Consider the following 14,986-nt stretch of genomic DNA (forward strand, 5'->3'; position numbering starts at 1 on the left):
ACCCTTTCAGTTTTCATGTTGCATGGCTCCCATTACATACTGGATTAGAATCAGGAACCCAACTCTGACTCACGTTTTACTACTGCCCAACCTCTGAATTTTGGTGAGTGAATTTTGCGTCACATTCTTTTCATCAGTCAGTGGAGGCTAATACATTATACCGACCAAGAGAATTGGGAGTGGAATTCCAAACAAGCACAACACTTTGTGAGGAATAATCAGTCCCCCTTCTATATCCCCATAGCTGCAGTGAAGCCTCTTCCCCAATGCCCTCCCCTTTCTACATCTCTCAGCTCTGTGGAAGAGGTGGAAGTGTGGGTACAGGGGTAAGGACAGTTTTCGGTCTTCCTCTTACAGTTCCTTCCCTCAATCTTCTGTCAGAGAAAATCTAAGGTTTCTTCAGTTGGCTCCACTGTCTCCCTTACGTAGTCCACCTCTGCCCTCTGGTGGCCAGAATATGCTACCGCGGCCCATTTCAAAGATAACTGGCCTCAAGTAGTGTGAACAGCTCTTGAACAGGTCTGCAACTTTGGAATTAACATTACCTGAACATATCTGTCATTTTGTAGTACAACTTTCTGGAAATGTTAATAAGTGAAATAGTGTTTGATATATAATAGGAAATTAATAACTCTTAGCTTCCTTTTTTTGGTTGCAAAAAACTTTATTGTTAACATTTGGTTCAAAGTATGGGAAACAACTTCAAAGTATAAAAGGACACTTAGTGGCTTTAGGGAGAGGCTCAAGAAGAAGCCAGAACCAGGGAGTTGCAGAGGGCCCCCCTCAAAGCCCTCTGTGCTCCAAAGGCTCCTAGTCGTGCTCAAGGGTGAGCCTTTCAAAGAGATACTCGCCCAGCCCAGCCTGGGGGCCGGCCAGCCTGCAAAGGTTGGTCAGGTGGTCGCCCATCTTCTTGATGATTTTCACCTCCTCATCCAGGAAGTGGTTCTCCAGGAAGTCACAGAGATGGGGATCTTTGCAGGTAGAAGCCAGGGCATGCAGGTCCAGAAGGGCTTGGTTCAGGTTCTTCTCCACGGCCATGGCAGCTTCCACGGCGTCCTGAGTTTCACCCCACTCATCTTGGGAAGGCTTCTGCACGCGCTGGAAGAGGGCCTCGCCACCGCGCTGGGTTTGCACATTCAAGAGACGTTCAGCGCCCTCCTGCTTCTTCCTGGCCAGCTCATAGAAGAAGTGGCTCACGCCCTCCAGAGCCACATTGAAGCGGTTGAAATAGAAGCCCAGAGAGAGGTAGGTGTAGGAGGCCTGCAGATGCAGGGTGACCAAGTGGTTGACAGCAGCCTCCACCTCCGGGAAATAATTCTGACGAATTTGGGAGCTCATGGTTGCTCAGCAGTGAGAAGTCAAGCTCAAAATACAGTGTTGGCTGCTCTGGAGGCTGAGGATGGCGGAAGGAGCTCCGAGGTGGGGCCTGGAAAAGAGGTTGGAGGGTGGTCTGAGGCTGCAAGAAGGGGCGTCCCTGGGTCTGTTCTGTCCAGACACTGTTGAAGCAGGAGACAGATCCAGGGGACTCCCAAGGGCACTGCTAGCTACCTTCCTTTAAGAGCCTTTCTTGGGAATAGGGCAAAGGAAACTCTCAGAGTTTTATCTACTATCAGGCTGGGTGGTTCTGGAACACAACCGCAGACCTGTTAGTGGAAGAAAGGGCTGGTAAGGCAGCTCCCCATCTCTAGATGGTACTGGGAAAGTTCTAAACAGAGATGGGTAGTAATGACAACAGCATTTACAGACCACTTGGTCGGTGGCAGGTACACCTCTTTATTCTCCTGACAGCACAGCTGAGGTAGGCGCCTAGATCCAGAATATTGGCCTGTGGAGTAGATTGGTCAGCTGGGGCAAAACTAAGTCCCCAGGTGGGCTTGGAGGCATCAGAGAGGCAGGGAGAAGCCTGATAGGACATGATGGGCATGATGAAGACAGCAGACTAAAAAGGGATAATATCAACCTCTTTTAGTTAAAAAAACAAAGCATTAAAACCCTAATGTCCAATAGAAACCTTAATGTCCATTGGTTTAGCCAATGTAAACTGGACTGCAAAAGCTCTCTTTTGGATATGATTTCCATGTACTGGGTTCTAATTCATATAATATGTTAAATGAGTAAAGAACGTAAGATTTCAATTTTTTTCTTTCTTTTTTACAGGGACAGAGAGAGAGAGAGTCAGAGAGAGGGACAGATAGGGACAGACAGGAACAGAGAGAGATGAGAAGCATCAATCATCAGTTTTTCATTGTAACACCTTAGTTGTTCATTGATTGCTTTCTCATATGTGCCCTGACCGTGGGCCTTCAGCAGACTGAGTAATCCCTTGCTCAAGCCAGCGACCTTGGGTTCAAGCTGGTGAGCTTTGCTCAAACCAGATGAGCCCACGCTCAAGCTGGCGACCTCAGGGTCTCGAACCTGGGTCCTCTGCATCCCAGTTCGACGCTCTATCCACTGTGCCACCGCCTGGTCAGGCAGATTTCAATTTTTTAAAAAGCAAGTTTAAGCACATATTTACTGAGTACTACTAATGCAAGGCACTTAGCCAAAGCCTTTCATACTAAAGTCTTGTGTGTATAAATGGAGAATGCCACATTAATGTTCTGTGGAGGGAAACAGGTTTTACTTTATATATTAGAATTCTTGCCTGACCAGGTGGTGGCACAGTGGATAGAGCATTGGACTGGGACCCAGGTGACCCAGGTTCAAGACCTGAGGTTGCCAGCTTGAGCACAGGCTCATCTGGCTTGAGTGCGGGCTCACCAGCTTGAGCACAGGGTTCCTGGCTTGAGCCCAAAGGTCACTGGCTTAAAGCCCACAGTTGCTGGCTTGAGCAAGGGGTCACTTGCTCTGCTGGAGCCACCGGTCAAAGTACATATGAGAAAGCAATCACTGAACAACTAAGGTGCCACAATGAAGAATTGATGCTTCTCATCTCTCTCCCTTCCTGTCTGTCTGTCCCCCTGCCCCCACTCTCTCTCTCAAAAAAAAAAAAAAAAAAAAAAAAAAAAAAAGAAAGAAAAAGGAATTCTTCATTATCAAAGAACAGGCTATAACCTGGATTGGAATATTATTTTAGGCAATGATAGTCATGGTAATATTTTATAAATCCTTTTAAATAGAGGACCTTATCTCTAAGTCATTTTTCTAGTAGACTTAATGCTTCATACAGCTTAAAAGGTGGCTTTGACATATACATGTATGTATCAATTGATATACAAGTATTTACTGAAGTGCCTATGATGTGCCCAGCACAGTGCTAGGCACTATTAAAGTCCCAAAAGGCTGACTAGTCCCCACTCTCATGGAGCTTACAATCTAGTTAAAGAGCCACAGAAACTGTAAAACATTTAAGTGCTTAACTGAGTGGCAGAGACAAGGGCAGAGGAGTTGAGGGAAAGTAGGGTGGAGCAGGTACTGGAGTCAAGAAAGGCTGGAAGAAAGAGGACTCAAGTTCTTGAAGAATGCGTGGGGCCAAGCTTGGCAGGAAAAGGCAAACTAGCAGACATGGGTATGGAGTGAAAGAAGACAATGGCCCATTGGGGCGGCACGCACACTGAATTGTGTGGAGCGACCAAGCAGGAAATGCAGACTGTGGTCAACTCTAGTGGGTGCTAAGACTTAGCTGAATAATCTAGTCTTTTATCATTTTTATTTATTTATTTATTTTCAACACAAAAATACATTTATTTTTTTTTTTTATAAATATTTATTTTAATGGGGTGACATCAATAAATCAGGGTACATATATTCAAAGAAAACATGTCCAGGTTATCTTGTCATTCAATTCTTTTGCATACCCATCACCTCCATTTAGCTTCCCCCGTACCCCTCCCCCTTCTCCTCCCCCTCTCCCTTTTTCCCTCCCCCCATCCCCTGTAACCACCACACTCTTGTCCATGTCTCTTAGTGTCGTCTTTATGTCCCACCAATGTATGGAATCCTGCAGTTCCTGTTTTTTTCTGATTTACTTATCTCACTCCGTACAATGTCATCAAGATCCCACCATTTTGTTGTAAGTGATCCGATGTCATCATCTCTTATGGCTGAATAGTATACCATGGTGTATATGTGCCACATCTTCTTTATCCAGTCCTCTATTTTTTTTTACAGTGATTAAAGCCTTTAAGCAAACTCTTGGCCAATACAGCAAGAATCCATAAAAGAGTAGTGTCCTTAACATGTTCACCAAGTCCAAGTTGGCCCCAACACCATGCCAAATCCCTGAAAAATGCAACCCAACCCCAGTTCAGTCTGTTAGGAGCTGTCACAAGGAGCAGGAGTCCAGGAAAAGTCCACATCCAGGAAAAGTCCGCATGGCACTGGAATTGTTGTCACAATTCTATACTTTGCAGCTCACGTCCATGTCCCAATGACCGCTGCTTCTAGCTGGTAATGATTCAGGTAGACTGGAAAAGCCATCTGCAGCATATGTGGATATGGAGCTTCTGTTCTCTGCCTGGAGAGATGAGACCAGGTTGCTTTTACCTGGAGCGCTGTGACTGTGGCATGGTAAAGAGAACCTTGGGATACACTAAACTGGGTGGCAAAGGTAGATTCATAATAGAAGTTGGCAAAAGGGGGAAAGAGAGCTCTAAATTAGGAGTAGGTCCCAGCCTGAAATATGAGTGGGGCATTGAGGTAGGAGGAATAAAGGAAACCCTATATATTAAACAAAGCAGCAGAAAATAGGACTATCCACACCCACAACAGAGATCTTCGAGGGGAGAATAAAAAACCTGACTATTCAGGCAAGACATAGTTAAGTGGCCCTTGTGCAAATGAGATCAGTTTACCTGCTTCTTGGAAGAAATACCCTAGGCTCGTCCACAGTGTTGTAGATGGGGCCGACGGCCCTGGGCCCCTTCAGCCTTCAGTGGCAAACCCCAGCATTCTGGGCAAGGTTAGGTCATCGGTGGCTGGAGCAGGGCTGGAAGAGACTGAACCCTCCCTTAGAGGAGCGAGGGGGAAGCCTACCTTCCAGTGTCCCTGTTTCCTCACAGCAGAGGCAATGTAAGTCTGGCAGGCTTTAGCTCAATGACCTTTCTTTCCACTATTGAAGCAGGACCCAGATGGCATCCTATGAGACCCCTTTGGGGCGTTGGAGCCTTTAAGGGCGTATCCTAAAAGCTGGTAGTTCCCCTGATCTCTATTGGGCTTTTTCTGCCGCTAGGTATCTTAAAAGCCATGCTCAGAAGATCTCACTGAGGGGTTTGAGGATCCCCATCCGCCTATATAAATCTTTTCCATATATCTGGAGCTATTTGGAAAAAGACAAAACAGTGTTATTAGCTGGATCAAATAAAGAAGGTAGTAGTTTGCAGGCAAAAAAGATTTGGCGTCTCTTGTTCATCAGCATTCAAAAGAAAATTAAAAAAAAAATTTTAAGTAAAAAGCATGATATGGTAGACCCGTAGGAGTTCCAGGATATGACTACCCCCTTTTAAATTTTTTTTAAATTGACCTTAAAATATTTGCTGGGTACACTTTAATAATACCTTAACTTTAAAGATTGTAAGAATGACAAAATACAGTAAATGCTTTTGATCCATATAGTCTTTTATTTTTTAAAGCATTTGAGAACCACCACAGACAAATGGGTGCAAGAAATATTACCATGCAAAAGATCTAACATTATGTGCAAAACATGTCAGGAGGAAGGGAAGGGAAGGAATTAGAAATTGAGTCAGTCATCCTGACACAAGGTGATGAAAGCAATTAAGGTGCTGACAATGACATAGAACCACAGGACTAGCCATAAGACACCGTTTTCCTCTCCTAAGTATTAAAAGTTTTAAATATGTGTAGTACCTTTAATTCAAATTGTACTAGTTTGTTAAAAGAAAAAAAATCTAAAATAAGCTTTCAAAAACATCCACTTAGCCTGACCAGGCAGTGGCGCAGTGGATAGAGCATCGGACTGGGATGCAGAGGACCCAGGTTCGAGACCCCAAGGTCGCCAACTTGAGCGCGAGCTCATCTGGTTTGAGCAAAAGCCCACCAGCTTGAACCCAAGGTCGCTGGCTGCAGCAAGGGGTTACTCGGTCTGCTGAAGGCCCGCGGTCAAGGCACATATGAGAAAGCAATCAATGAACAACTAAGGTGTCGCAACGAAAAACTAATGATTGATGCTTCTCAACTCTCTCCATTCCTGTCTGTCTGTCCTTGTCTATCCCTCTCTCTGACTCACTCTCTGTCTCTGTAAAAAATAAATAAATAAATAAATAAATAAATAAATAAATAATCCACTTAAACATCTCCTGGAGTTTGTGTGTGTGCGTGTGTGTGCGCACCCACGATTGTTGTTCTGTTCAAAAAGTTGAAGCTGTATTGTACTTTTCTTGATTAATGTTTATTTACGTTTCAATTAAGTAACTACAGAAAAATAACTGAATTGCAGTGGGTTTCTGAAATAGCCACAAAGTTAACCTGAAGAGACAAAAAAACCCCAAACCTATACTACAGCACTAACAGGTATTGTGTGTACCTTCTAAAAAATGAAACTGACACTTATCTGGCTTATTAGGAATAGATACTAGGGATGTAAAGGATATTGAGAATGCCTTCTCTATAGGAGAAAAACTAATATAAATCTGATTATAAATTTATATAGCTTTAAATAATTCAAAGTCAACTCTGCTCTAGCTGACTTCTCCGAAGCACAAACACAAAGGAATAAAGGCTATTTATGAAGTAATTTTAGTGAAGGCAAATGTATTGTGCCATCCTAATTACATGGTCCAGACTGGATTACAGGGGCGGAGATGAACAGTGTGAATAATCCACACAGGGGATGATCCAAACACTCTCACGTAGCCATCTTGCTCCAAACTTTCCTCTGACTGTGTCTGGAAGTTGAGGGGTACACTGGGTTATATGTTCTCTCCCATGATCCTGATGTAACCTGCCTCCCAGATGGTATCATGACTCCTCTTTAACGCACTTTATTTCCCTGTACCTCAGCTCCCTATTAATAATAAGCCTGAAGCACCACAAGACATTTTAATAGGTTAGCTGGCTCCTTTTAATTCTTTGGGCATAGACAAATGTACCTCTATTAAATACTTAGTCAACTGGCGGGGCAGTCAAGAGAATAACTAAAGGTTCTAAAGTTACTAAATAAGCAGAAAAGAGTTAACAGCTCTAGTAAGAACAAATGATGTTTTTTACAGTGATGGGGAGTATTCAGGTGTCCAGCAGTCAAGAGAATAACTAAGAAGGTTCTAAAGTTACTAAATAAGCAGAAAAGAGTTAACAGCTCCAGTAAGAAAAAATGATGTTTTTTTACAGTGATGGGGAGTATTCAGGTGGCCAGCTGGAGAGAGAAGTGCTAGAGTCCAGCCAGATCAGTGGTTCTCAAAATACGGACCCTGGATCACATCAGGATCAGCATCACCTGGGAACTTGTTAGAAATGCAAATTCTGTCCAAAACTGGCATCAGGAATGCCTACACAAGTGGACAGGAACCATCTAAGCTTCTGCACACTTGAGATGGTCCCAATGATGGTGAGCGTTGGCCACTGCGGCAAAGATACCTTCATCTTCGTTTCCAGCTTCTTCAGGATTTCAGCCAGCCACTGGGCCCCGGTGACCTCTGTGTCCACCAGCTCCTGATAGATGATGAGGTCATCATCGGCAGTGACAAAATTTACTTAATTTGGGACACAAGTGGCAACAGCCACCAAGTGCCACAACTTTTCAAGGGCAATGCCTGGTTCGCTGGCTGCTGCTGCTCTGCGAGAATCTGTCAAGCAGAGGGAAATGCCTGCTTTCTGCCAGCACCTCACCGCTGGGGACTGCTCGGCCGACCACCACGCTGTAGTGGTCATGTCAATGGCCTGCCTGACGTCCACTTTTCCTTGATCCTCACTGCTGTGGAGCTTGAGGAGGATCTGTTTTAGAAGGTGGCTCCTGGACAGCACTTCCATGGTGTGAATTATGCCCAGATTCAGTGGCTGCAGGACGGCAGTACAGTTTGAGGGCAGCCTCACCTGAATCCTTTCCAGGCGTGGAAGCAAGTGAGAGAAGCACTTGTCTACCAGCAGGAGGATCGGCATTCCACCCACTTCATCCTGGCATCCATTTGCATCGGGCACTCATTTTTTTTCTTTTCTTTTTTTTAAAAAAAATTTTTTTTTGTATTTTTCTGAAGCTGGAAACGGGGAGAGACAGTCAGACAGACTCCCGCATGCGCCCGACCGGGATCCACCCGGCACGCCCACCAGGGGCGATGCTCTGCCCCTCCAGGGCATGGCTCTGCCACAACCAGAGCCACTCTAGTGCCTGGGGCAGAGGCCAAGGAGCCATCCCCAGCGCCCGGGCCATCTTTGCTCCAATGGAGCCTTGGCTGCGGGAGAGGAAGAGAGAGACAGAGAGGAAGGAGGGGAGGGGGGTGGAGAAGCAAATGGGCGCCTCTCCTATGTGCCCTGGCCGGGAATCGAACCCGGGTCCCCCGCACGCCAGGCCAACGCTCTACCGCTGAGCCAACCGGCCAGGGCCTGCATCGGGCACTCATTAAACAGACCCTCTGTCATCCATGCCCACTGGTTGGCTTGGGAATCACAAGGGAGGGAATGGATGTCTTAAAGCAGTGTGGGTTGGCCGCCCTACCAACAATCAATGGTCTCATTTTCCCGTCCCTGAAGCCTTGCAACACATGAGTGCTGTCAACCACTGCTTTGCTTTCTTGCCCTCTACAATGGTCCCCTTTAGCAGCAAGCATGTGCTGGGGAAGAAACTGGAAAAACACTCCTGTCTCATCAGCATTCAAGACATCATCTGGGCTTTAGTCAGCAATCATTCTTTAATTTCCCCTGCATGCCACTCGTTAACCTTCTCTATTCCTAGGCCATTCATTAATCTGTCACTATCTTCTCTACAGACTGTTTTTAAAGCAATTCCTTGGCGATCCCTAAACCTGTTCAGCCAGCCCACACTTGCTTGAAAATTGTCATACCAAGCATGTTGGCCAAGTTTAGTGCTTTTTTTCCAAATGACAGAAACAGGCATAAGAATGTTTTTGGCATGGATTTCTTGAAACCAAGCAAACACACAGCCTTATCAATGTCATCACAGAGTGATCCTCATCCTTTTTCCACTGGGGTCCCACTGAGTCCTCCCTCACCTTTTTTCAAATTTGGCACAATCCTTTAAGAATGTAGGCAAAGTAGGAGGAGTGATACCTAATTCTTTCTCCACATCGCCATTCCTCCTGCCTGAGTCTACAGCTTTTACAACTTCCATTTTCTCCTCTAGGGAGAGCTGCCTGTGCTTCTTGTTTCTTGTGTACTATATCTGCAGAATGTGTGCTGGGCCACCACTACCAGGGCTGTGTCCGCTCCTTCTCATGGTTTGTTTTGCCACAAGTGTGGAAAACAGAGAAAACAAAATGAAGTACCTATCAGGAACCAAAGATAATAAATTCCCCCTAAAAGATGGGTTCAGAATTTTTAAATCTTATTAGAAAATTATAACGTAAGGCCAAAGAAAGGATTCATGCTACTGACTTTTCATAGGATTACTTTAGAATGTCTGAAATAAAATAGATCTTACAAATAATCTAGTTTACTTAACACTTTCTGAGCCTCCGTAAAAATAATAACAATGTCTGCTCCATCTACTATGAGAATAGATTGAAATAATATATGGTAAAATAGCTTTTCAAATAGCAATGCACTGTATACATTCAAGGAATTATTATCTGGCTTGCTTTTATAAATATAGAAACTGAGGCGTGGGGAAGAGGCCTATCCAGGTTCAGACAGCTCAGATTTCTTGACTCAGGTTAGTGGCTCTTTCTGCTACTCCCTTGTCCTGCCTGAAATTCCACCAATGAGATCACCAAAGCTCTATCACCATTGGCTGGGAAGGATGTTCACTGAGGGAAAATGTTTCTGGTAGCCTTCCATTCACTTAGTGAATATTTACATGTGCCAAGCGGTAAGGTACTTTGATAAACACCATAGTCAAGGCCTTTTGTTCTAATGAAATATATAATGTGATGGGGGGAGATAAACAATAAGTACACAGACAAATTTGAGTGTAATGTGTGCTACAAAGGAAATAAACAGGATCCAGCAGTAGCAGTTTGGGTTATTTCCTGCTTGGACCTTCTATCACGAGAACCCTCAAAGGACAAGAGAAGCTGCTGTGATCTTATTCCTGAGGAATGATTTCTACCAGCAGTTCCACACATCTGTCTATCGATTCATGGCATACCCTATGTGCTAAGCACTGTGCTTGATGCCAGCCATACAGAGATGAATGGAGCATAGTGCCCACCACTGAGGAGCTTGCTGGGAAAGAAGGGAAGACAAATACTAGAGTCTATGCAATACGGTAAGAGATGTTATAAAGTACTATGAATAGAACACAGAAGCAGATATCACCAACTGAATAGGGCATGCATTGAAAGTACACTTAAAGAGGAAATAATATTGACATTGGACCTAAAGGTGCAAATAGGAATACATGAGAGAAGGAAATATGTGTAAAGGCAATGCAGTACTATAGAAAATGGTATGGTAAGAAAAAAAGATGTCTTTGGACACAGAAATCACAAAAAGACCTAATAAATATTTTAGTTTCATCTGGCAACAATAGGAGGTCCTTAGAGGTTGATTTTTTAAAATAACATAATCAGAGTTGCCCTTTAGAAAGAGTCCTTTGGTTGCAAAGTGGAGAACCTCATGGGTAAAAGTCATTTCCTAAGAGGTGCCCTTAAATCTAAAGATACATGCAGGCTCTTCTAGTAGGTCACATACAATCTGGATATGTTAATTTGAGTCCACAGGAAGCTACCAAAGGATCTTAAACACGAAGCAAGGTGACTGCTGTGTGAAGACTAGAATTGAAGGTGTCAGAGAAAAGGCAGGGAGACTAGGTAGGAAGCTGCTGCTGTGCAGAGTCTAGATGTGGGATAATGGTGGGTTGGGTTAGAATAGTGTGGGTGGTAAGAAGTAGTCAGTTCAGGGACATGTTTTTGCAGATCTTGCTGATGGGCTGGATGTGAGGTGCATGAGGAGTCAGGATAATTCCCAGATTTCTGGCTTGAGCACTGACTAATCCAGTGGGTGGTGGTACCATTTACTGAGATGAAAACCAGTTGTTGAAGATTTACTTCATCAACAGCATTTGCTACTTTACACGCTTACATGTGGCACGGCTGGAATTCAGACCCAAGTAAGGCTCCCCATGAAGCCAGCATTCTTAATACTACAGAGTGCTATGTAGCTTGTTCTGGGAATTGCCAGTTTTGAGAAGAGACACAGAAAGAGAATGAAGCACAAGCCAAACCAAAGTCTTGGAGGTCAAGCTAAGAAGTTTGACTTGTGTTCTATGTGAACAAGAAGACTCTGGATAGTTTTGAGTAGGGAGTGACCTAATCAGACTTCCAGTGCAAAAAAAATCAGTCTGGCTGTTGTGTGGAGAATAGACTGTAGAAGGACAGGAGTGCAGGTGGGAAGAAACTGCATCAGCCCAGGCAGGATAGGACAGTGACTCAGGGAAGGCTGATTACAGCGGTAGCTAGAGAAGAGTAGGCATTTTGGAAACACATCTGCAAGATAGTGAGGGTCGTGCCCGGCCTTGTACAAATGTGGGACAATCTGTGACATCGGCGGGAAAGGACAATACAATCCTTATCGGATTCCAGAACCTCTCCAGAGTCATTCCGTTCAGTTTGAATCACTCTAATACCATTACTGTGTGTGGGACGGTGAGAAGGACCGGTTGAGGGCAGGTCACCGTGCAGAGGAGGGAGGCGTGGTGCGGCACCAAGAACCTCATGCTGAACGAGCAGTGACCGCCTGAGGATGGCTGGGGTCAAGTCTCGATCGCGGTGCTGAGACTGTAGTACCGCTCGGGCTCTCTCCAGGGCCCGACGTGGTTCTGAGGGGGGGGGGGAGCGGAGCCCTGCCCCTTCACGCTCTGAACAGCCGCTCCAGTTACCTGAACGCCCTATATCAAAAACCGGGAGCCGAGCGGCCAGGAAGAACCACCGCAGAAGGCCGCAGCTACCTTCTCTGCCCAGAACTTCAGGCCGGAAGCAGTCCGTCAGCGTTAGCAGTCCGCCTTTAATACTCTGAGCGGTTCCTATGAGTCCGCCCCTCGGCTGGGGCTGGACTATTGCGCTTGCGCAAGGGGTCGCACGCAGTCACGCTCCGCGGCCGCTTCCGGTGCGCCGCGAGGGCCGCCGGGACGGGTCTCCCAGGCGATTCGAGGTTACTGTTACTGCTGCTGCCACTGCTGCTACTGTCGCTGCTGCTGTCGCCGCTGCCGCCTCCACCGCCGAACTGGTGCCGCGGCGACGCCCGTGTTTCTGCTGTCTTCCTTGAGCTCCCCGGGGCTTGACCCCCGGGGCCCTCAGCAGGTGTCGGCGAAGTGCCTGCGGAGTGAACCTGTGCGCCGACAACCGCCCTCCAAGACCTTATATCGCGACTCGGAGGAGCAGGAGCCAAAGGGCTGTCGCGACTCCGCGCCGTGTGTCGCCGGGCGGGGCCGCGGGGCCGGGGCTCCTCCAGCCCCCGGGATGCGCGCGCGAGCCCTCGCCTTCATTTCCTTGCCACTGTCACGACTGGAGCCGCCTCTCGCAGGCAGCGGGGAGCGCGAGTGCGCGGGCCAGCCGGCTCGTCGAGCCCCCGGGCCGGGTGCCTCCGGGAATGTGAGCCGCGTGGCTTGCACGCTCCTCGGGGTAAGTCCCGCCCTCGAGCGCCGCTCTGCACCGTGTCGTGACCAGCTGGGGGACCTCGACCTGGGTGCTCTGGCTTTCCGAGCTCTGTTGCCCTCTACAAAGTAGGAGCAGTGAGCGTTGGTCTCCTCCCGCATTAGGTATCGCATTGGGACAGCTGAGACCCAGAGAGGGAAAGGAACTAGCCCAGAGTCAAACCGTGGTCTTTAGCTGAGCTGTCAAAGTCATCTCAGATTGGGAGGAGAATCTGATGGGACAGTGAAAGTGTCTCGCAAATATCAGATACTGCCCTTAACTCTGCTTTGCAGATGAGAGAACTGAGACTTAGAGTAAGTAGATTGCTCAAGGTCATAGAGCTTTGCAGGTGCTGTAATATGTGTAACTTAAATTAGAATCCTGATTTTTCTGCCCTTCAGAGCCCTTGGTTTTAACCTTTATATCATTCTGCGTATTTTTTTGGCATTGTTGTACTGAGACTTAGGATCTGAAAACATTCTTGGACCTTGACATAAAACGGAGTAGTCGAACAAAAACCCTGGTTAGTCTCTTCCTGACCCCACCCTGGTTTTGCAACGGTTTTGTTTCCTAACTCGTTTTGCTCTGGATGCTAAAACCCTACTGTATTCCGTTCTTAACAGATGCTCTCCTGCCATCACTGCTTTTTTTTTCTGCAAGGCTCTGAAGGGCTGAGAAATCAGTTATTAAGGGAAAAAAGCACAGTCCCCATATAGCCTTGATTTGAACCCTTAATTTCCCTTACCCAGTGAAGGCACTGGGCTCTTACCCAGCCAGATTGTGGGTTATGTTCTCCTAGAAATAACCTTGGGAATAGAATAATATGTTAAGGTGAAATTCTTTTTTTGTCTGCATTTTCTAGGGGAGGGTTTTTAGCTGTCACAATATTCTCGAAGGGATTCTTGCCTCCCATAAAGTTAGGAGCCACTGATTTTAGCCTCTTTGTCTCACATCCAGGTCTCCTGACTCAACAGTCTGTGCTCCTTTTCTTGTTATACTCTGTAAGATGCCTTATCATTTGTGTAGTAAGGTCTCAACGAGATATGAGTGGGCTTTGTAATACATAGAGCAGTCCTGTGTTTATTACAACAGCCCTCTTTCTCAGAATCCTAAATCCTCTTTAAAAAATGACAGATTTTTAGGAGCCAAGCGTATTATTTTCGTCTCATAAAATCACGTGGTTTCTGGGAACCTTCCTCCAAGGCTTGAGTCTTGGTGGTAAAACTCCCAGCTTAGAATGTGGACACAACAAACTCATTCAGCTGTTGTATACCTTCCTTTTCCTAGGAAAAACTTAGTAGATTTTCTGTTTCTGAGCTGTAGCCACTAGTCGTGTATGGCTATTTAAATTAATTACAAGTAAACAAAAGTAATTCATTTTCTTAATTACATCAGCCGTATTTCAGGTGGTCATTAGCCATAAGTGGCTACTGTATTGGAGAGCATAAATTGAACATTTCTGCCATTGCAGAAACTTTATTGAACTGTGCTGGTTTAGAGGGTTGCCAGTGGAGATGGAGAGCAGTGTAGTATAATGAGAGAAGGCTCAGAGAGTTGGATTTTTGAATAAAGAGTTTGTCATATAAGTCCCTATTTGCTGTGGTGGCCTTGGGCAGGGTGTTAAGCATCTCAGCCAAAGATTATTCATCTTTCATAATGAGCCCTTTTATTTAGCACTTAACTATTCTCAAATAGAGTTATGCCTGTGATATCCTTGAGCCTTGCCACTATACATCTGTGATAAGGTGGGTGAGAATCTCTTTTTTTATACATGAGAAAATTGAACTTAAAGCAGCTAAAGGACCTGCCCAAAGTTATACAAGTTGGCATAGTGTCAAGAAATCTCTTGTATATAGGCACTTACTGCATGTTTGAATAATGACTGAAGGAATTAATGAAGCGGTTTGCTTAAGGTGATGATATATGAGCGAGGGGCCAGATTTCTGACTCCTGGCCAAGTATTCTTTTTTTTACCTGTTACCATATAGAATTTTTGTAATGTGGGAGTAAAATTTTGAGCCAAAGAATTATTATGCGTATCCCCTGAGTGAATATAAGCAGAAGGGCTAAGCTGGTGTTCCACATTTGTCTGGTTAAAGGAATCACCTGGAGCCCGTGTTAAGCATGCGGATTTCCATTCAGAAGGCCTGAAGGGAAATCCTGAAATCTATGTCTAATAAGTACCTCTAGGTGCTTCTTAGGATCCGCTGAGTTTGGGAAATGACGTAACCTTGAGGCCCTGGCAGAGATAAGGGGTCATTTGCTGTTCTAGGTAGTGTGGATTC

The 14,986-nt window shown here is 45.6% G+C and overlaps 2 protein-coding genes and 1 pseudogene across 3 annotated transcripts in view; 1 reads left to right on the top strand and 2 right to left on the bottom strand.

The window, feature by feature from the left end:
• Positions 1-660: 660 nt before the first annotated feature.
• On the bottom strand, positions 661-12,094 carry LOC136376912 (ferritin light chain pseudogene; annotated as a pseudogene).
• On the bottom strand, positions 6,936-12,835 carry TIGD6 (tigger transposable element derived 6). Its single transcript, XM_066343706.1, is given in 12 exon segments — positions 6,936-7,531; positions 7,533-7,587; positions 7,590-8,093; positions 8,487-8,579; positions 8,582-8,632; positions 8,635-8,690; positions 8,692-8,803; positions 8,806-9,286; positions 11,781-11,887; positions 11,948-12,031; positions 12,123-12,344; positions 12,397-12,835. Coding segments are annotated over 12 exon segments (2,331 nt in total). The 3' UTR covers positions 6,936-7,404.
• Positions 12,174-14,986, top strand: part of HMGXB3 (HMG-box containing 3) — a 55,064-nt gene continuing 52,251 nt past the window's right edge. The window contains exon 1 of one of the 2 annotated variants that reach the window (XM_066343429.1): positions 12,174-12,689. The gene's annotated coding sequence lies outside the window, so the exon portion shown is untranslated. The remainder of the gene's footprint in view (positions 12,690-14,986) is intronic. The other variant, XM_066343430.1, reaches the window with a different exon arrangement.

Source organism: Saccopteryx leptura, chromosome 6, assembly GCF_036850995.1.
Source record: "Saccopteryx leptura isolate mSacLep1 chromosome 6, mSacLep1_pri_phased_curated, whole genome shotgun sequence".
In the NCBI taxonomy this organism is placed as follows: domain Eukaryota; kingdom Metazoa; phylum Chordata; class Mammalia; order Chiroptera; family Emballonuridae; genus Saccopteryx; species Saccopteryx leptura.